The 23,580-nt window shown below is 42.3% G+C and overlaps 1 protein-coding gene across 12 annotated transcripts in view; it reads right to left on the reverse strand.

Annotated features, from left to right (window-relative positions):
- Positions 1 to 1,165: 1,165 nt before the first annotated feature.
- Positions 1,166 to 23,580, reverse strand: part of PPM1L (protein phosphatase, Mg2+/Mn2+ dependent 1L) — a 288,540-nt gene continuing 266,125 nt past the window's right edge. For all 12 annotated transcript variants that reach the window (XM_042903665.1, XM_042903666.1, XM_042903670.1 and 9 more), the window contains 2 exons: positions 5,175 to 5,336; positions 1,166 to 1,558 (listed from right to left, as the gene is read on the reverse strand). In XM_042903665.1, the coding sequence (XP_042759599.1) occupies positions 1,212 to 1,558; positions 5,175 to 5,336 (509 nt within the window). In that variant the 3' untranslated portion in view covers positions 1,166 to 1,211. The remainder of the gene's footprint in view (positions 1,559 to 5,174; positions 5,337 to 23,580) is intronic.

Below are 23,580 nucleotides of genomic sequence, written 5' to 3' on the forward strand. Positions count from 1 at the left end.
CTTTGGGGAAAGCTACCTAGTGTGGATGGTGATCTGCAACCAAATGTTACCGGCTGCTGCCTTTCCACTGTCAAGGAGAAGCACCATGCCAGCATTTTATCACCAAATGCCAAACCACACTGGGAACTGTGTACTGGGCTTAAAGGAACACACACGCAGTTCGAGGCTGCTGCTTCTCTGAACACTGCTTGAAAGATACATGAAAGCTAATAGGATAGCCGAGGAAAAAAAACCCGCACAAAAACTGGCCGCTGGAGCTCAGTTCAGGGTGGTGACCTCACCAGCTTTCTCTCCTAATGCAAACAGTAGATTTCCCAAGAGGCACTGTGACTTATTTGGCCACTATTTTCCTCTACCCTTAAAGACTGAAGGAATTATGGTATTGTGATTTGCGTTACTCATCTCCCCGAACAGGTTTCTTGGTAAGACAAAAAATCGTGGTGTCTGGTGGTGAAGTTTCACAGCTGCCTATTACATAACGTAAGGTAGAAGCAAAAGGTTAAGGTCATGCACAATTAGGATAAACGCACAAAGACTGGTCAGGTGGTACACAGAGTCTATTTAACTAATAAAGGAAGCCAGGGGAAAAGGTTATGTCTGCTGTGCAGGCGGCTCTCATCCTCCCCACTTCCCTCAGTCTCTAAGAGCGGCCACGGAATAATAAACCATCCCAAATCTGTGTCTGGGCTGCTGCTGGGCAGAAAAACCTGGGCTCAGGAGGACAAAGCACTCTCAGGATAGCTCTGCCTCTCAGCAACGGGCGTTGACACATTAGCCCTGACTCACAGGGGACACTGCAGCCTGTCTCCTGCAGCTCTGGAGGCCTGCTCTGTTCACGGCTCCGAAGAGAGGACAAAGTCTGATGCCTGAAGAACCCTGTAAGAGATCTTGAAAAGAATCTCAAATGGGAGAATATATGGCACATATGCCATTCACTTCATACGTGTGAATCTATAGCTATATATTTATATATTTTCAACATCGGATGAAAGACTTGGAAAAACATGAAGAAACCATTTTCCAGCCTCTTGGCTACATTGGCTGAGAGCACCCTCTGTTCATTACTGCATATAGACCTATGGCCACCAGGGAGGGGGAATCCCATGTCTAGGTAGATGATCCTAATTGTAACTCCCACGCCTTTCACTACATTAAAAGAGACCAGTGTGTTGAAAGTCCTTTAGTCTAAGGCAGACGAAACCCTGAGGGGTTCACTGCTCTTCTGTTTTGCTGCTATTCCTGAACTTCACCACCATGACTGTTATATTGTCAGGGCAGCCTCTGTAAAATGACTGTAAAACTATGCTCTTAGCCCCAAAATGAGGTTCATCCAAGCGCTCCTTGATGAATCGAACAGCTTCTTCATTGCTGAAAGCATCCCAGAGGCCATCTGATGCCAAGATCATGAACTCGGGCTGGAGCTTGTCCAGGTCAAAGGTCAGGATATCTGGGTCTGGGATGACCACATTGAGATTTTTCAGCGGATAATCCCCCAGGGATCGAGACATGGCCAGGATTCCCTGGACCCTCCAGGAGCCATTGAAACTGATAAAACCACCTGTAAAGACAGAAGGAGCCCATTAGATTAACCAGCCATTATCTCACACACACAGCAGAGTCTGGGTGCATGTACAAAAGGCTCATCTATTGCATGTGCCCCCCTCAGCTCCCCTGGCACTGCCAGGAGAGTATTCCACCACATGACTTGAGGTTTCACACTCTACCAGTAGATCCTCACGTCCTCAGCTTTAGCATCTGAAAGGCTCTGAGGACTATATCAACATAAATATTGAGGGTAGGAAGATACATATAGGTGAGGGCATTGGTTTTAACTCAACAACACCTTGATGGACAGTAGGGAGCACCAGGGTAGGGATCAATGACAATGGCAAAAGAGTGCTGAAAGGCATAAGAACGGGAACCAGAGACCCCCACTGGGCTACTTCATTTAGCTCAAGGCCACCCTTGGGTGCATCTAGATCTCAAAACAACTCCCCAGATAGGATCAGGATTAAAGAAAGGTGTATTTTAGCACAGTGGTTAAAAGCTCAGGCTCTCGGGTTGACTGCTTAGATTTGATTCTTGGCTCTGTCACTTGTAGCTATGTGTGACTTCAGACAAGAAGCTCTATCTCTCTGATTCTAGGTTTCCCTGACTACAAAGAGCAGGCAATAATACTACCTATTCTATTGACTTGTGAGAAATAAAGGAGTTATTCCATATAAATCATTTAGCACAGTGCCTGAATATAACATGCACTCAATATTATCTATTATTATTTTTTCTTGAAGGGAGCTAGAACATTATTCATTCACATATTATTTGTCGGATATTTATTAAATGTATACTCCATGCAAGGCAATTTACAGGCTATAAAGTTATATAAGATCCAGACCTTTCTCAAAAGAAGTAGACAGTCTAGCAGAAAGGAAAAGCCACATGTATTGACAACTGTAAGCACAAAGCAAAGATTTCCTTGAAATCTTGCCATTTGCACAACGTGGATGGAACTAAAGTGTATTATGCTAAGTGAAATAAGTCAGTCAGAGAAAGATAAATATCACATAATTTCACTCATACATGGAATTTAAGAAACAAGACAGATGAACATAGGTGAAGAGAAGCAAAAATAAGATAAAAACAGAGAGGGAGACAAACCATAAGAGATTCTTAAATACAGAGAACAAACTGAGGGTTCCTGGCAGGGTGTTGGTTGGGGGTGTGGGGGGGGATGGGCTAAATGGGTGATGGACATTAAGGAGGGCACTTGTTGGGATGAGCACGGAGTGTTATATATAAGTGATGAATCACTAAATTCTATTCCTGAAATCATTATTACACTATATGTCAACGAACTTGGATTTAAATAAATTTTTTAAAAAAAGAAGTATTCTTTCAGGGAGAAACTAGCACCTGCTAAATGCTATAATCAGATGGAGAAGGAGCAATGATATCTTTGTGATAGTCAGGGAGGAGTGAGCAGTAAAGCTGGGCTTTGAATGACAGGTAGGACTTCTATGGGCAGGAATATATGAGAACATTCCAGGAAGTGTGGTCTAGTGGGCAAGAGCATGGGCTCCAGAGTCCACGTCCTGGGTCTCAATTCTCGTCTCACCATTCACTAGTTGTGTGTCCTTGGGCACACATGTCTCTATGAGGTCCCACTTCCTTGGTTTTAAAATGAGGATAACATCACCAATCTCATAAGGTAAGTAAAAAGAAAGCATATGTAAAGAACCAGTTTTGGCTCCCAGCACAGTGAGCAAACAACAATAAATGGCAGCTGATACCATTGCTGTTGTTGGAAACAACAAAAGGAATGAAGACAGATGGACCAACATGTATTTGGCCCAGACTGGTCGCAGTGTATTGTTATGCTAAGTAGGACAGGGAAAGATGTCCTGAAAGGAAGGCTGAGGTCAGAGAAAACACACATAAAGGTAATAAAACCAATCACTGTCCCTTAAGCCTTGGTATAAAATACACCCTTGACACAGCCGGTTCGATTAACTTCCTTGGAGACTGTGTCCAAATTGGCTTCTATAAAGCATCCCTGCAGGGTGGGGGTGCAGGTGTTGGGTCTGGCAGGGATGAGGAGGAAGGATAAAATGGGAATGCCATTTCAGAAGGGCACGCTGGATGCTATGATGACATTTCAAGGTATCGTGCATTGCACACACACCCTTGCCTGTGTTTACACGAGCACAGAATAACTGTGTCGTAAGTCCAGGGTTGCAGTGGACTCACAGGGAAATGGTGTCTTTGTAAGTAAGGAAGCCAGCAATTTTGCTCATATTACTTGCAGCCGGACAGATGCTCCTAAAACATCGTCTGTTCCATCCCACCAACAAAACACCTGACCAAAGCTTTCATTAAAAATTATTCTGCATCTCAAGCAGTCACTGAAGCAGAAGGTTGTAATAAAATTCAACACTTTTTGACTCAACAGTACAGCTTCCTACTGTGAAAACTCAAATGTTGATTAGGTTCTGGGCAGAAGCTGACCTGTAGAGACTGAGAGTCAACTGCAATTACCCTGGGCAGCAGGGGCCCATTCTGGTTAGAGACCCAGGGTACGTGAGCTCCCCTTGGACAGCTGGGTCTGCCGCCTGGCATACTGCACAGAGCCTACATGCCTCACTTGTCAGTCTGCAGAGGGAGGGACTCCTCCTTTCCACAGCTAGAAAAGAATCCCTCCAAAGTGAATTATGAAAATATAATCATCAACTGATCTTCTTCCTTCAAGTCTCTGTCCTAATGTCACCTTGGTGAGGCCTATAGCGACCACCCCTGACACTCCCCATTCCTTTGCCTGCTTTGTGTCTCTTCATAATGTTTATCACTTTGTAATATACTAGATAATTTACCTATTTTTACTTATTTATTGTTAATGTCTGTCTACTCCATTCCCCACCCCATCCCAATTCCAGAATATAAGTTTGTATCCCCAGCCTCTAGATATAGAAAGAAATTAATAAAAAAGGGACACCCCCAGCCCCACCCCAGAATATTTACTTGTGCCAAGCACTCACTGAGTTAGGTGCTGGGAGCAGAGAGAGGAACAAGACCAAATTCCTGCCCTCAGAGAGTTCACAATCAGGAAGACAGGACAGATAGGAGAGCCAAGTATGTCCATACATTGTGAAAGGTAACCCGATAGGTTACCCACATAGGATGCTGGGAAAGATGAAGGGGCACCTAATCTAGACTGGGGGAGCCTTTGGCGCAGTGACAGGGCAGACTTCCAAAAGGATGCCTTTAAACTGAATCTTAAAGGACAAGTAATCGTTATCCAATGGATGGTGGGGATGGCACGTGCAAAGGCACAGAGCTACCAGAGACATGGTTCATTTGGGGAATGGTTAGTAGTTTGGGGTGGCTGGAGGAAACAGAGTATGGCAAGCAGGTACCCAAAGATCTCGTTAGCCTTTAAACAGGCAAAGGGCTTTGGGGGGGCCCTTTTGGAATCTTTGGCCTTGAAGAAGGGCAAGTTCCGTGGTCATTTGACAAGATATGTCCCAAAGTTAAGTCTCAGCTACCTCAGCACCAGCCTCTGTGTTCATCTACTAATCACTGGGTAACTGAACATCTCATCCCCCACAGGCAATCCAAGCAAGCCACCTTGTTCACCGAACAGGATGGCAGACAGTCCTTGGAGGTATTCACAAGCTCACCAGCTCTCTTTATCCTCTTTCTTTCTTTCAGTTGGTAAGGCTTATGATCATGAGACAAAGGAATGGCGTTCCCATCCTTGTCACACAGGACCCCTCTTGAGTCACCCACGTTGGCCACGGTGAGGTCCTTATCTGATAGCAGAGCAATCAAACACGTTGTACCTGAAAAACAGAAGAGAGAGGGGCAACGTGAGAGGTCAGCAGTGCATTGAGATTCAGCTATTTCTCCGTGTTACTGGATTCTTCAGTCATTAAAACTGCTCCTGCTGGGTGAGAATTTAACTCCAGACACTCTGAGAATGATGGCTGTTCACTTCAACAACACTGATCAAATCTGACAGTCCATTTTCTTAACCATGTTAGAATGTTACTGAAATAAGCTAGGATAACATTATCATTTTCCCAAATCATTTTTGTTTCTGCTCCTCTTAATTTAAACACGTATCACATTTAAAAGGATTAGGAGAGAGTCCAAATCAATTTGAAGCTTCAGACAATTGATACATATTTTTTGCTTCTCATTGGTGCCTAATCTCTGTGAAGTCCCAGAAGGTGGAGAGGATAGGGGTTGTGTGGGCTCCTCAGCTAGAGGGGCTGGAAGAGGCAATAAATGACAGATGCCAACAGCCTGATCTTATGGCGTCATGGGGAGCCATGAAGGAGCTGCCTATACAAACTTGCCTACACAAAGTCTGATGGCAAAGACTGGTACCCAAAAACAGATCAGCTCCAGGGTGTGATGGGGACAGACTATAAAGGGAGAAGCAAAAAAACCCTACAGTGATGATAGAGATGAGATCGAGATAGATGGGAGGTGGGGGGTTGGGGTGGTCAGAGTCAGAAGGGAAGCAAGACTGATGACCTGCTTGCTTATACAAGACACAAAAGGACAAGCTCTTCTCAAACCATTCTTGAAATGAGAACGGGTAAGAGCAAATAAGAGTTGGACAGTCCTAGTCTACTTGGAGATTGCCCTTATTTCCCACCTGGTGTCCTCTGCCCAGCTCTTTCCATTCTCCCTCCTCCCTTCTGACAATGTCACTGAGTATGCAAATACCCACTGAAATGCACAACCCATTAAGCTGTAGCTTCAAACTGTTAACGCCTTTCCTTGTTAAAATTATCCATCAATGTCTTCATTAATATTTCCCTCCTCGTTTAGAAGGTTATATTCTATAACAGAATGTAAACTGCATCTAAACGGCTCTTTCGTCTTTACAGAAGAAGAAACAAGATTGAATTCTTAAATGGACGTAAAGAATAAATGCAGCTCAATATCAAGAGCAGGGAGAATAATTAGCATATTTAGCATATTCGGGTATTCTAGTTCAGTTTGAAATTCCATTCTCAAGGCTATTTAACTCAAAACTGCCTTGATCAAAAATGGAAATACATGAAATATTGGTTAACTCAGGATTTCTGATATGAAAAGCTTTGTAAAAGAGAAAAAAGATTAATCTTAGGGATTATCCAGGCAAATTGCAAATCTTTTACCTTTAAAAAACACTATAAAAATGAAAATGTAAACACAAAAATAATTCATCAATTAGAAATTGTTATTCTCAGTTTTTGATATCAGTTGCCTTTTGGTCTTGAACAATCCTCACTTTCTCCTCAAGAATCTGATTGGGTTAACATGTCTAACACAATCAGAGAATATAAGGCACATTCTTAAAGTATGAAAGGTAAAATAGAAACATTACTTTAAAGGCGCCCGGTGGCTCAGTCAGTTAAGCATGTGACTCTTGACTTCGGTTTAGGTCTTGATCCCATAGTTCATGAGATTGAGCCCTGCATCAGGCTCTGTGCTGACAGTGCAGAGACTGCTTGGGAGTCTCTCTCTCACTCTCTCTCTCTCTGCCCCTCCCCACTCTCTCAAAATAAATAAATAAACTTAAAAAAAAAGAAATATTACTTCATTGGATATTGCATGGCTTGAAGGCAGTGCATTCTCTTTGGCCCTCTTCCCTTCTCACTCTGCACACTCTGAGAGACCATGTTTTTGACCTCGGCCTCCACTACCATCTAAGCCTGTGCCACTGGCATGGCTGACACTCCCGAGGTCCATACCAATTGGTCTGTAGGTGTTTCCACTTGCCTGTACTGCAGGGGGTCCAGGGAAGGGCTTTGGGCCTTCCTGTGAGGGAAGCAGGTGGATCCACCTGTCTATGGGCCCTTTTCCCACCCCATTTCAGCACAGCAGCTCTACACCCACCTGTTAGCTGTCCTGAGCTGCCAGGTAAGTCTTTTTTTTTTTAATAAAAGAGGAAGGGAGAGGTCAATCCTACAGCTAGAAAAAAAAATTGATATTTAATCGTATATGTGATTAAGAATCACAGAAGGATTTTAAGCAGGATAGTGTCATGATGACATATGTGTTCTAAAAGATCATTTCAGTGGCAATATGGAAGATAAAGTGGATCCAGGGAGAGAGAAAGAGATAATGAGCATCTGAATTAATGTAGATAGAGGGTAGGAGACAGATTATATAAAACCTAGAGAGGTCATAGAGAGTGAGGGAAATAAAGGAGAGGGGGAAACGTCTAGGATAATGTCCTACTATCTGCATGGGGGGAACTGGGTGCTCCATGGATAAGGATTTAAGGGGAGGTCTGCTTAGGGCTTCTGGGAAAGGCTTTCTCTGTCACTAATGGAGACACAACAAAGAAAATGACCCACTTCTTTGGTCCCGTGTTGGCTCATGTGTTTCCCAGAACTGTGGCAGCCATCTTGAGCCTCAGGGTCAAGGCACTCTGCTGAGGAGGGTAGAGCAGAGAGATAAAGAGCCTGAGTCCCTAAGACATCACAGAACTGCTGAACCAGCCTGAAATTGACTTGTCCTGTGAGACATTAAATATCTTTACTGCTCATGGCTTTTTAAGTTGGATTTTTCTGTTCCTGGTAGCATCCTAACTGATTCAGGGGTTTATAGTCCAAAAAAGGGGGTCTAGGGATAGATTTAGAGTGGTTGCTTTTCTTTATTCACTTGCTGTTGGATATACTTAAGATTCATGGCCTGCCAATTCCTTTGTCAAGAACACAATTCCACTGTTTCTATGGGTAAAAAAAGATGTACCTCATGAGCTGGAGTTCAGCAATTTACTGCTTTGAGACAGTGGGGGCTGCTAATGTGAGCAATGGAATCTCAGACCTGGCCAAAATGGGCGGGCCCCAGATGGTGGAATTAGAGCTGCAGGCTGTTTTTCAGATCACTGAAATGACACCCCTCCCCTCTCTGTAGAAACCTGCCTGTATCTGGGTGGATGCCCAAGCATAATCTAAAAACTCTGCTTCCCTGGGCCACCTGGGTGGCTCAATCGGTCCGATTTTGGCTCAGGTCAGGACCTAATGATTCGTGAGTTTGAGCCCTGCATTGGGCTCTGTGCTGACAGTGCAGAGCCTGGAGCCTGCTTCAGATTCTGTGTCTCCTCCTCTCCCTGCCCCTCCCCTGCTTGTGCTCTGTCTCTGTCTCTCTCTCTCTCAAAAATAAATAAACGTCGATGAATAATATTAAAAAAACTGCTTCCCTGTAAGCAATTTATCGATTGGGCTTTGCAGTCTTAGTTTGGGATTACAACAGACAATTTATAATGTAATATTCCTTTACAGTACAAACTACCTCGTTGCTGAAAGACTCCCAAAAAACACTGTGTCTAAGAGAAAATGGACAAATCATTGTTTCTTTTGTTCATGTGAGAAAATAACACCTCTCAAATTCTGGCTACAAGTTTTGATATAAAAGATTTATTTCACCATAGCACTATATCAGATACCAGATTCTGGCAATATTACTTAATACCTCAGGATGTTTCTACCTCTGATGTTTCTCATCTAGATGAGAACTTAATTGCAAATCTGGAAGATATCTTGGAAATTTAACCTAGTAGCCTCACTTCACAGATTAAAACAATGAAAAAAGTGAATTCACACAGACTAGACTTCAATGTCCTAATTGAATGAGGTCTGGCAAGCTATTTAACTTTTAAGCCTCAGAAAATGGCATCTAATGTAGTTACTTTAAGCTAGGCGTAATCCTTGTTTTTCTAGTCCTCATTCCTGACATTCAATCCATCATTAAGTTCTGTCACTCTTACCTCTAAGATACATCTTAAACCCTTCCAGCTCTCCTGTTCTCATTGTGTTCACTCTAGTCCAGGCCACAGTCATTTCTAAGTACTGCTATTTCAGCAGTCAGGTGAAAAACAATGATGGTCACATCCTGCATGGTCTGGCCCCCACCTAAACTATCCAATGTCATGTCATACTACTCTTGCCCTTGCTTTCCCTCCCTTCTGTTGCCCAAACATGCCAACCCTTTTGTTGTCCTTAGACCTTTGTACTCACTGTTCCCTCTGCCTCGTATATTTCCCCATCTTTGACACTGGCTGACTAATGCATACAGTGATGTCTTAGTTCAAGTGTGACATCATCTGAGAAGCCTTCTCTGATGGGGTGATCTCCCCTTTATTTCCCTTATTGCCGTCACAACACACACTTATGTAAATATCTTGTATATTTATTTAAACTAATTAATACCAATCTTCCCCTGTATGATGTAAACTTCACAAGGGTAAAGACACTGTCCGCTTGTTTTCCCTACTATAATGCTGATGTCTAGCACAGCAGCCACTCAATATTTGCTGAATAAACGAATTAGTAGATGAATGGATAAATAATCACACGCTATCTCTTTGATCCTGAGCTGACGTATGCTAAGCTTCTGCAGACTTGCTCTGAGCATGTCCACCTCATTCAATAATACAATTTACACCATCTTCTGGATACCACCACAGCAGGGAGACTTAGCGGTAGCAAAATATATATTACACATTGATCAAAACATGTGGACCCTCCTATACATGTATAACCAACCATGCACACAGGCACACTGCCAATAACTAGAGAGAGCTTCCAGCCCAGGAGCGTCCCGAGCTCTTCCCTCCAGTCCAGGCTCCTGGTCCAATGCAAATGAAACATGAGTAGGGTTTCTATCCTCACCATGCCTTCCAGAGCCTTGGGAAGTGATAAAAGTGCCTCACGCTGGTCATTACGTGACCAATCTGTGTCTGCTCCTGACTTCAGTTTGTAGTTGAGCAGAACAGACATGTTTTCATGTTGTCCTGTGAATTTTCATTTTCTTTAGGGAAAACCCACAAATGCTAATTATTCATTAGTCTATTCTTCTAAACCAGCATTCTCTCCTCTGATTTAATTCCTGGTAGGCAAAGTAAAGGTATACGAGAAAACCTCTTCTGGACTTATCCAAATACTACGGTTGGATAATATTAGGGACTTAATTCACTTGGTGAGTTGAGCTTGAGAAAAATGTAAATCCTAATGAAGGTTAAGTAACGGGTTAGTTCAGGTACCTTTGAAGACCCTGGTCATCAATGTTTTTAAACTCAATTTAGTTAATAGCAAAGTAGTAATGACAATTTATTTAGCACTCTAAATGCTATTAAGTGGCTCACAAACACACGTGTAGTTGATTTCCTAACTCTTCAGTGGGGGTGAGACAGACTTTATTCCTCCCTTTGAGCAGATAGGAAAATGAGACACAGAGGCTTCAAGTGTCTTACCCATGGTTACACTGCTCGATGCATATGCACTGTGGGACTAAGTGCCTAAAAAACCAGAGAGTCCAGAATTACTACTCTAGTAATGATAACAATAATAGACCCCAATGATAACTTTTCATTATAATGCTAAACATTTACTTCCATTGTATAACTTAATCTGCCTGAGAGAAGGCATAATTATCCCCATTTAACAGATGGGGAAACTAGGTCTCAGGATAACCCCCTGTCCTGGTCACATGGTCACATACCTGGACTGACTTCACCAGGCCACACCTTTGAACAATCAGCACTTCTTCCTGTTCTAAGCTGGTCTCTTCCTACTCCCAGAAGTAAAGATTTCTGTGACCTGTTTCTACACTTCTGTGTTTTGAAGAGTCCCCATCAACTTGCCCCCTTTCGCAGTATATGTTGGTACAAGTCACAAAAAAGTTTGTAGATCAGGAAAAAATTTAATCATGTGACACGAGCTTCATTTAATATAACTGTGACTGTATGAACTTAAACAAAGCTGGTACACTGAAAATGCTCAATAATGAGCAATCAGAAGGCAGCCTCACCTCTCTGAAATAAAAAACCAGCAGCTGGGATTAGTTGACCTATAGGCTCTTTTCAATTTTCATATTCTGCTGATCTTGATTTGGAACTGCAAATTCCAATGCCTTTAGAAAAGTAGGACAGGTAGAAGAAAAAGCCCGTGGCCCTCTTGGAGCAGCTTTATCCCCCTACTTTTGACAGGGCCATGGGTTCTGAAATACCTTCTGCTCTAAGGGCAGGTGTGAGGATAAGTAACAACTGAAATCAGATTTAAGTGTCAGGCCCACAACAGGGAATGTGGGTGGGGCTTTTGGCAAACTGGAGAACACACGCTAAGGGGCAGCAGATCCTTAGCAATTAAGGCCATTGCCATGTTGGAATGTAGGCCCCTTGTGAATAGTTCTACAAATTAAAAAAAAAAAAATTAATGTTTATTTATTTATTTTGAGAGAGGGGGTGCAAGCAGGGTAGGGGCAGAGTGAGAGAGGATGAGAGAGACACAGAGAGAGAATCCCAAGCAGGCTCTGTGGCTGGCAGCGCAGAGCCTGACTTGGGGTTCGATCCCACAAACCATGAGATGATGACCTGAGCTAAAATCAAGAGTCAGATGCTTAAGCGACTGAGCTACCCAGGTGCCCCTGAACTCTCCTGATTTTTAAATGTTGGCAACTTTAAAAAAAAAAACAAAAAAACCAAACCGTGCAAAGAAACAAAAGACACTGTGGGTCAAATGATTCTTTGACCCATTAGACTAATAGCCTCTTTTTGGGCCAGGGTGACCCTTTCTTATTCACTGCTCTGTGTGTACGTATTTTAATTATAAAGTCCTTTATCAAAAATTTTTTAAATGTTTATTTATTTTTGTGAGAGAGGGAGACAGAGACAGAGAAAAAGAGTGAGTGTGAGCGGGGGAGGGGCAGATAGAGAGGGAGACATAGAACCTGAAGCAGGCTCCAGGCTCTGAGCTGTCAGCACAGAGCCCGACGCGGGGCTCAAACTCATGAACTGAGAGATCATGACCTGAGCCGAAATCAGACACTTAACCGAATGAGCCACCCAGATGCCCCGATTATAAAGTCTTTTAAAAGAAAATGCTTCTTGCAATACTTATCGCTCTATTCCATAATAGTGCTTTCTACACTGCACAGACTCCTAGCACTAGGAGTGGTGTTAAGTATTTAGGTAACATGAGGTGCTTTTATAACATGTACTAATGGTAGCATTTGTACAATTCACACTTTGTGCTTTGTAAATATATATATTCTAACCATGTAAATATTCACACTCTTATTTAAAAAATATATTAACAGAGTATCTAGGTGTTGAGATTTTAGACCACTTCATTTTCTTTATACCTTTCTGTATTAAGATGAATGTAATGTCATTTAAAACCCAAATGTATTCAAAACACTTCAGGAGCATATCCACTGCATAAAGCCAAGTACACAAGACATGAAGGAGGAAAAGCAGAACTGACAATCTCGTACAGGGGGAAACAAAGCCCAGGAGAACAGCAGTGACAACAGTGACAGCACTATTGCTCGCAGATAGTTCAAATTCAGATTCAGATTCTACCATCAGTGACACACAAGCTAGCCTCAGCTGCCTTTAGGCCTCCCCCTCCCCCACCCACTGCTGAATAGCCTCACCTCATCTCTGAGCAGGGCCACCTTCAACTTCTGCTCAGAGCAGAACTCCCTGCCCTGGTGCCAATCAAAGCACACTACCCTCAACCCCTGGCGCTCCCCACCCCTGCTTTCTATATGCACACAGCTATGATTTAAAAATCGGAGTCATGAGAATCCTTATTTTCTGAAAGTTCACCTTACCACATCATTTTTCTTATGCAAGTGACACTGCAGTTTGATTTTTTTCTGGCAGTGGGAGAGGGAGGCTGGGCAGAGATGGGAGAACTGGGTGGAATTAACTTGGTTTAGGAGCCACATAGTGACTCCCCTCTGTGGCATCAAGTCTTTTGTAAGAGAATAAGGAAAAGTGCCAAAAGGGAGCAAAAAATTGGGGGCGGGGTGGAGAAGAGGTAGGGGAAGCGGATGGGGAGAAGGGGACATACACACGCATACATTTGTGGGTGAGAGAGAGGATTTCATTGAAGGTGTTAACAGTCTCAAGGCCATTCAATATATGCAGCATGGGAAAATCAACACATTTATAGGATGAGGAGAAATAGGGTTTATCTTGTAAAGTTTTGACAATGAATGTTAGCTCAAGAACACAATTTCAGGGCCTAGACGACATCAGGGCCTGGTGACTGACAGAAATTATATTGGTGAGCAGCAACATATTGGAAAAAGAGCAGGCGAAGCCAGTCATTAATGAAAGTATCATGGGGAATGATAAGATCACTGTCAGCAGGGACTTCCAGTCTCCACCTCCCACAGCCAAAGCTGTGAGGAGCCTTGAAACACAGATAAAGTGCCAGGTAGTTTGTAGATAAGACTCCCCGGTCTCCAGCCCCTGTCTGCATAATCTTTAAGTCCGCCAAAGTTTGACCTGCTCAGAGCTTGTTCACCAGTCTTTCTTGTAATAATTAATGCCATGGCAGAGACAGACCTGTCGGGGACAACCTGTTGTCTGGAAAACTAAAGAGCGAGCTCTAATCTTTCCTTCTTCATTCCTTTTTCTCTTAGACAAGAGACTAAGATTCTGACTAAGGACTGCCTGAGTCCTTGCACCCCCTGCTCTAAATTCTCTCAGAGGCAGACCCTCGTCAGCATTATACTAATATGTGTCACTGTCCTGGGAGAATCACCACTCATTAGTCTACCTCAGTGCAGAGAATTACTGAATTAATACTAATTAATGATTCATACTAAAAATCAATAATTCTACTATAATGAGTCTTGTAGTAATGCATCTGACAGTTATTTTATGCTCTGAGAGCCTTGAGTGGAAAGTGACTGGAAAGAGATCTGTGTGTGTAGAGAGGCTTGTGCTGACCAAGTGATGAGAACTATCACATACTGACCACTACTATGTGTCAGGCCCTAAGCCCAGTCCTTGGCATATATAATTTCTTTCATTTTAACAGCCTATAAAGTCTATTATCCCCATTTTGCAGATGATAAGACTGAGATTCAGGGATTAGCCCAAGGCCACACAGCCAAGTGAGAGGCGGAACTCACCCACTGTTTGCCAGAGTGTTCCAACCTTGAGGCAGGCCGTTACTAGCTCATATTTAATGTTTTTGTGCAAACCAAAGAAAGGTATTTCTTCCTTAAGACAGTTTACCACCAACTCCATAAAATAGCTAAAGTACATATTCAAACTGATAATAACCACAGTGTGAACGGTGCCTTCTAGCACTCATGTAGTCAAACCTGCACAATGATACAGGGACCCTGCTTCTAGGCTGTATCCTGCCCTGCCCACCCAGGAAGAAACCTACCATGGAAGAAGGTCACTTGAGAAATTCCAGCAGAAGAGCATATCAGAGGGTTTCTACTTCACACAGAGTCTGGCAGCAGCCCCAAAGCAACCTGAAGAGTGAAATATTGGTAGCAACATCTCTAAGGCCACATCTGAGTGTTACTGAGAACACATTAAGGCCTTCTTTACTCAAGAAGGCAGAGTATCTCTGTGGGCTTCCAAAGAGAGAAAGCAGTGATGGGACATGCCCATACACACCTCCCACAGCTTCTGTGAGTCCCTGGGCTGGGCACAGATAGGAAGCTCTCCCAGATGGCATATTTTGGGTGCTCCCTTGCAACCCAAAGCTGCCTCAACTCCCCCTCATCACATTCCAGAGGACAGAGTGGCAGAAATAACATTTTGTGAGAAAAAGGTCTATTACAAATCACGAATTTTCATTTCCTAGGTGAGATTTTTGCATAAGCAAAAATTTCATCCATGGACTGTGACACTGGCTGAACGTGAGCCAGTCAACTTGATGACAAATTCTATTATTTTAAACCCTAGTGCTAATTCTAAAAAATTTCTTTTAATGTTTATTTATTTTTGAGAGAGAGAGAGAGAGAGAGAGAGACAGAGAGAGAGAGACAGAGAGAGACAGAGTGTGAATGGTGGAGGGGCAAAGAGAGAGGGAGACACAGAATCCGAAGCAGGCTCCAGGCTCTGAGCTGTCAGCACAGAGCCCAATGCAGGGCTCAAACTCACACACCGTGAGATCATGACCTGAGCTGAAGTCAGACTCTCAACGGACTGAGCCACTCAGTCACCCCAAACCCTAGTGCTAATTCTAGATGTAGGTATACTTGGGCTTTTCCTTGGCAAACACATAGTAATTAATAAGATGACCAGTAGAAATAAGAAACAGTGTATGAGTGCCAGAAAGGTTTTTTCCACAAATGAGGTGTGCCACCCTAAATAGGAAAAATAATCTATTTAATGGGGCAGAGGAAGTCATAATTCAAGCTTTTAGAGTCCGATGGAGTATTCATTTAATTTTCACACCTCCCCAGAGTTAAAATATAGATATGTCGTCTGATGCTCTTGAACCCTGTTTTGAAATTGAAATCTTCTTCAACTTTACTTTCAACTGCTATAATAGTAAAGTTTATTTCACCCTTGAGTGTGGACTGGACACCCTTCTCATCCTTCATTTTCAGTTAAGTATGAACATGATAAAGTGAATTGGTTCCCATTAAATGGATCAAGTGCACTGGAGAGTCTTAGAAAAACCTAGAAGGTCCTCTTGCTATGGGAGTTTTCATCTATACTCTCTGAGCATGACTATTTTAAGGTATAAGTAAGCAGGCAAGCTTTTGTGATGCTCACTGATATACTTCTCATAACTACTGCTGACATTTAGTTCAGATGATAGTATGTTACTGAAATTAATATAATTACATTATCACATACTGGATCCTAAGTCCAGTATCTTTTAATAATAAATAAAATTAATTTCATGGTTCTTTGATTCTTCTTACATAAGCCAGAGAAGCACTGGCTACATTTTTTCATGTCTTCATGTTATTTGAGGATTCTTCAGTGAGATATCTCACTTTTCTCTAGGGTTCCCAGCAAATTACAAGTAGTCTCTGCTTCTTTATGAATGTTGGAAGAGTGGGCATAATAGGAACTTGGAAATTAAACTTTATAAAAGGGTCATTTGCTTTTTAATAAAAGGCAGAGAGGAGAATGGCAGAAAGAGAAGAGGGAAGAGGAAGGCTGGAAACTGAGAGGTGCAGCCTGATTCATCTGGTGCTTAACAAAGAATTACATTTTCTTTGGCTTTTTTTTCTGTTAGCATAGAATCAACCCTCTTCCCTTTGGTTTCAGTTCAAAACAAACCTGGTCTTGGGGCGCCTGGGTGGCTCAGTCAGGTAAATGTCTGATCCTTGACTTTGGCTCAGGTCATGACCTCAGGGTCATGAGATCCAGCCCCGAGTCAGGCTCTGCACTGGGCATGCAGCTGGTTTAAGATTTTCTCTCTCTCTCTCTCTCTCCCTGTCCCTCCCTCTCTCTCTCTCCCTCTGCCCCTCCCCTGCTCATTCTCTCTCTAAAAACAAACAAATCTGGCCTTTGAGTTTATTCAGTTATTTAAATTACTGTATAGCTATAAATCTATTTACATATTCATGTGCTAGAAGAATGACATTTGGAGATATCAACTGAAGTTCCTGCCCTTTCACATGTACATGAGTCTCCTTCCTTCAATGTGAGGCACTCATCGTCCCAGGGAAGATTAGGATTGCCGTGGCTGAAGTGTAAAGAGAAAAGAAACAAGCATGCTTAGTTTTTGAGCTTCAGATAGGCTATGGAAACTCACAAAAAAACAGTATTCTCAGGAGAAAAATCTTTTTGAGCATCCATCAGCCCAGGTTCTGGACTGAACCCCAGGCATATGAAGATGGAGCAAATAGCGAGTTTTCCTGCCCACGAGTCCTCTCTTCCTGACCACTACGGCTGCCCAGGTGGGAGAGGTGAGGATGAAGGGGAGACACAAAGGAAAACAGGAGGGAGTCTTTGATGTGTGGGTCTCCAAGAATCACGTGAAGCTTGAAGCAGAAAAGACTCAGACCTAGCTTTCCAGGGCAGAGCCCAATAAATCACAAACCTTTGTCCCAGTGCGGAGAGGTAAAGGTTGAACGAGCTCACTTACACAGCCCAGTGCGCAGCAGACAGAATAACTGAGAACTGCCAGGCTGTCCCTGCAAGAGGAATGGCAACTCTCAGATGCTTCAGAGCTGGGATGAGGGAGGCCCTGGGTCATCCTAGCAGGTACCAGGACATTAACAACAGCCAGATACTCAGATCACTCAGATCACTTCTGGGGAAGAGGGGGATGCAAACACGAACTTAACATAGGAACTTGAGAAAAATCAAGAAATAATGGGATATACCTGGAAATGAATAGAGTAGGATTTTAGTATCAGATCCAATATGGACTCAAAATCTAAGTTCCAGTCAGTTCTAGGGAGATAAATAGGCTACATTTTTACATGTTTATTTTGTAACTGCATAATGCATGTGGACGGATGGATGGATAGACAGGTGATAAGATATCTCATGTCTGTTGCACATTACACATCTTAAATTTATCGTGGCCTAGAAATTAGTAAATTAAATTTAAGGGGTGCCTGGGTGGCTCAGTTGGTTAAGTGGCTCTTGATCTTAGCTCAGGTCATGATATCACAGTTCTCACAGTTGGGATTCTGCCTCTCCTTCTCTTTGCCCCTCCCTTGCTTGTTCTCTCTCTCTCTCTCTCTCTGTCTCTGTCTCTCTCTCAAAATAAATAAACTTAAAAAAAATTTTTTTTAAATAGCCAGTACCAACAATGTTCGATAACCAAACGTGACTTCCCTGGCTGCTGAGTCAGTTAGCACACATCTATTACTGAGAAATTCTAGCTCGTAGGAGAAACAGTCTCCAAAGCCAAGTTTGCCTTTGTGAAGCATGCCATTGGCAGGTTCTGCAGTTACATAAATTATTTCTAGATGACATTTTGCATCCAAACGAGCACAGTCAGTGATATCCCCATTTAAAGGGACAAAATAAAGGCTGTACAATTATGTTCATTTAGGACAAATAAATAAAGCCAAATCATATTTGGGGCCAATTTGATCTGATGATTATTAACTCTCTAGCTTGCTTTGGGTTCAGTGGACTATGAAACTGACCCTAAAGCTGTGTCTCCAGGCAAGCTGCTGTCCCAAAGATCCGGTAAAATCCTTATGTTAATCCCATCTGGCTCATCTGGGCACATACCAAAAAGTGATATTCCCCCTATGCATCAACAACTGGGAAAATACAACCATATTAGTCCATGAAAATGACTCTCTTTTTTCTCTTTCTCATACCTCTATCTCCTGCATCTAATAATATAAGATTGTGTGTGTGCGCGCATGCATATTAAATCGTTTTATGTTCTTTGTTCCTTCATTCAGTGCCTACTGCATGCAAATTACTAGGCTTGATGTTGGAACAATAAAGATGAACAAGATACAGTCCTCAATTCCAAGGCATTTACTGCCTAATGACAAGATGGAAGCAGACCCTAGACTCCAGAGTGGAAAATGCTATGACAGTGCCACGAGGGCCTGGGTGTGTGGACAGGAGTGATGGCAGAGAGGGAGCTTGGTTCAGTCTGGTTAGATGGTAGGTGGTGGGGAGAAATGGAAGATGATGGGGATGAAGTGAGACCTTAGCCCCCTCTTGAAGATGTAGCAGGGTAATGAATTCACATACACAGCCCAATATGGTTCTTAGCATAAAGAAAGAGGTTAAAAAAAAAAAAAAGAATTTGTAGAATAAAAATGAATGAAAGGAACAGCTTTCTAATGGGGATTTCTTCACATTTCACTTTCAAAACAAAGAACAGAATAAACACTTATTTATACTCTTTGATTTAATAAGGTCAATTCTTGAATTTTATTCTAAGAAAATAACCAGAGATGTGAACAGAGCCTCAAGTACAAGGACTGACCTCATAGAATTATTTAAAACAACAAGGCAATAGAAATAATGAAAATAAGTAGACATATATTTATTATGAAATATCCAAATAATAAGGCATAGTATAAACATTAAATCTAGTGTTTCTAAAGAACATGTACTGTCATGGGAAAGTACTCATAAGTGAAAAATGAAATAAAACTGTAAATAAAATTTCTTTTTTTTAATGTTTATTTATTTTTGAGAGAGAGAGAGAGAGAACGTGTGCAAGCACAAGCAGAGGAGGGGCAGAGAGAGAGAGGAAGACACAGAATCTGAAGCAGGCTCCAGTCTGAGCTGTCAGCACAGAGCCTGACGTGGGGCTCGAACCCACAAGCTGTGAGATCATGACCTGAGCTGAAGTTGGACACTTAACCAACTGAGCCACCCAGGTGCCCCTAAAATTTCTTTCTTTTTTTTTTTTTAATGTTTATTTTAGTTTTGAGACAGAGAGAGACAGAGAGCTGGGGAGGAGCAGAGAGAGAGACACACACAGAATCCTAAGCAGGCTCCGGGCTCTGAGCTGTCAGCACAGAGCCTGATGCAGGGCTTGAACCTATGAACAGTGAGATCATGACCTGAGCCAAAGTCGGACACTCAACCAACTGAGCCACCTAGGTGCCCCACCCCTAAAATTTCTTTAAAAATATACTACGTTAGCATTTTTACTTGAAAAAAAACTGTACGTAAATTATTCCAATTTTCATTTACCTCAATAAGTACATATATAAATATACACAGAAGAATATTGGATGGAAACAAAAAGAAAATATTGGTTATTAAAGTTGGTTTAAAAGTTGTTTTGAAAAATTTTCTGAAATCTCTACATTTAATGTAACTCATTTACAGGAATTATCTCACTTTTACCAAATTCAGTGCTTTTTACTTTTGTGCTCTCAATGTTGGGCACTTCCCTCCCTTCCTACTACCGAGGGTCTTCTGCCACGGTCTACAATGATATGACTGGATTTTTTGTTTAGTTGTTCAATTTTCCTTGCTGAACTAACCTGCCATTTCAGTCAACAAGACTGAGCCTATCCAACTGAAATACTGATTAGTCTTCCTGCCTTCCCTCTATCCATTTTGGTCAATGTAGTTCCAGGGAGAGAAGAAATAGCATCTGGAGGAATGCCAGGCCCAAGACTTATCACGGGTAGTATTTCAAAAGCTCTGGGTTTGCTGACACCACTCTGACACCACCACGTGACACGATTAGATGCTGCTGCCCTGAAAGGGACAAGGGATGACCACAGAGGGCGGAGGGCAGCAGGAAGAAGCCAATTGTGACACACTTGTACAGGAAGCCTTGACCAGGGACAGCTAGTTCCCCAAGGCAGCCAGGTGGTTCCTGCTATAGGCCCTTGCTGACTGGGTGTCATGTTACAGGAGGTGAAGCTCAAGGAGGGTGAGGGGAGAGAGCAGGAGACAAAAGAGTTCCAGGATGCCAGAATTTCAAGTCACAAAAGAAAATGAACTGTCATTAACTAAACAGGCTACAATGGGCCAGGCACTCTGCTTGCTGCTCACACATACCTGACCTCACTCAGTTTCACAAAAACCCTGCAAGGTATATATCATCATCATCATCATCATCATCATCATCATCATCCCCTCCTTGTACAGATATGGAACAAGAATTCTTTAAAGTTTGTATGTGTTTCTACTAAAGAGCGATACGGGACAATATACAAACTAGATATTTAAAGAAAACTTTTTGGTCAAGTATACTAATGTTGTATAAAAAAGTTTTAAAAATTGTTCTTCAAAACACGGCTGAGCTGGAAAATAAGGATGTAGTTTTCTTGGGGGGCGGAAACAATTATAAAGTGAAAAGCCCAAGGAGTAAGTGAGGGTGAGGGGCTGATCAGTTTGGAAATGCCGTCGGACACACACTGTCTCCCAGATCCCTGAGACTGTCATTCCGGAAGGGGCTCTGAGGTATTTAGAATGTCATGTTTTTTCCACTGCCTCAGATGGAGGGTTGGATAGTATTCAGGGTTTGTGAGGTGATAAGAAATACTTCTTCCAATGATCCTGAGTGATATACTATTAATTTCCATTCATTAAATGAGGCATCAGGCTCAGGAACTAAAATTGGTGACTGCTTTGCAAGGGCTCCAGAACTTAGGCTGCATTTCAGCTGCTCCGTCTAGCACTTTGGGCACCTCCCCAGACCTGGGGCATATTCCAGGCTGCTGGCATGAGCCTCTGCTGAGTAGAACCTACGATCTCATCTTTTCCAAGTATGAAAAGAAAGCCTCAGCAATTATGGGCCCAAGAGTTAAAACTGACAAGGCACGAGTCACAAGAGCATAACTGATAAAGGAGCTGGTCAGGTCAGGTAAGAAGGAGGAAATTCTTTAATTAAATAGGGAACACTGTGCTCTAAATCTTAAACACTTAGGTCTAAATCCCCCTTTGACCCCCCCAGCTTCTTACTATGTGAACTGCAGGAGACATGTTTTTGAACTGACCACAAGAACGCTTCAAGGTGCACAACATCCGTTTGTCTAAACACGACTCTCGGGGTCCCTGGGAAGTCCTCCCTCTGCTCGACAGCCAGAAGTGAAACTTCTCACATTGTCATTGCTCCCTTGGATCCACCCTAAGTGGATGGTAGTTTCTTTACTTGTCACCAGTCTACTTTCCAGGCAAATGTAATTAAGTCAACCTCTGACTCAAACCGAAAACAAGGTTTTTAAAACATTAAGTATGAGTCACATAATTGAATTTTGTCTACCCCCCCCCACCTCCCATCCCTAGCCAGGGAATGTTTCTCCCCACCTATTTCATTTCTTGCAGTTCCTGAATATGCAAAATGTTTGCAGGAGCCTCGCTCACACAGACCTGGGCCTGGCCCACAGACAGTGCAAAACTGCCAGGCTGCAGGGATGTGGGGTATGAGGGCACCCCAGCATGTGGTTTGTCATGTTAGTCTGGCCTCATACAGCCCCTGAAGGAGCTATAAACCCCAGGGTGGCATTGTCTCTGACTTGCTGAGTTTCTGCCACTCTGGCTGCAATAAGATTCTAGCTGAGCTTATAAATGATGCATATATAGCCTCTGAACTCATCTGCTAGCTAGCCTGGAGGCTAGAGTTATTCATTCATTTAGCAAGCTTTTAACCAGACTTTCTGGTTATAAATAGCTTCAGATGAACTGTCACTCCATTCCAGGCATTCTGATTGGAACTGGGGACTCAGAAATAAAAGATGCAGTCTCTAGGTAAAGAAGTTACAGTTAAGTGGGGTGCCAGAGGAGAGAGAATAGAAAAACAATTCTGTTTCAGTCAAGAAAGGCAAGCACAAAAACCTGCTTGCAGTGGTACGAGAAGAAGATATTTGAGCTGAGTTTTGACTCATGAATAGGATGTAGCTGAACAAATGTATGCGTATATGTACATGTATGTGTGTGTACGTGGGGGCGGTGGTTAAGGAAATGAATGAAAGGGGATCTTTCTTCCTCTTCCATACTTGAGAAAGATTTTTCAAATAGTCTTTTAACATGATGATGAGTAGGACATCTGATTTAACATGAGTCCAAATATATGTCAAATCTTAATATGGAAATTAGTCATATTAAGATGTGTCAAAGCTCTTAAACATCACCTAGTTGCAAATATGAATACAGACCTACATGCTGTTTAGGAAAGTTGTGTTTAGAAAGGAAACATGATAAAGAAGCAAATTCCCAGCCCAACTTCGGAATGTTCACAAATCATCCATATGGAATTTTCTGTGATTACTTAATTAATAGTAAAGGCTTTGACCATATGCTGTAGTGCCCAATTTCAGCACTGGAGACAGTAAATACCACACTTGATTTTCTCATGCTCTATTTTCAGATTACATGTTTAACCTTATAGAGAGGGAACATGTTCTTGCTTGCTTGCAAATTTGAATTAATGTACAGTGGAAAATTCCCAGCTTGCAGGATCTTAAATTAAGAACACATGTTACATCAGTCCTTTGTTATGATGGCTGACTGACATCCAGCTGGGGAGTTTTAACAAAGGAGAGGAGGAGTGTCTCAGCACTATTTAAGAATTAAATCTCTAAGGCTATAATTTAGAAATAATTATAAAACTATGTATTGTACTGAAAGTTTCTGATTACAAAACACTGAACTGTCACTCCACAAAAGAAATATCTTAATGGAAAGAAGAAAGTAAAGGATTATCTAGTGATAAAAGAATGTATTTCATGAAGCATCAAGCAATTGGCCAGCCAATAACTTTCAAAATATAATCATGAACTCTAGCAAATTCTTGTGGCCTTAGAGAGGGTACACAAATGGAATAATCCATCTTAGACCCAAACCTGGTAGATTTATACCTAGTTTCCAAAGGGAGTATATGTTGCCTGAGATCCAGGACCACC

This window comes from Panthera leo, chromosome C2 (genome assembly GCF_018350215.1).
Source record: "Panthera leo isolate Ple1 chromosome C2, P.leo_Ple1_pat1.1, whole genome shotgun sequence".
NCBI classification, from domain to species: domain Eukaryota; kingdom Metazoa; phylum Chordata; class Mammalia; order Carnivora; family Felidae; genus Panthera; species Panthera leo.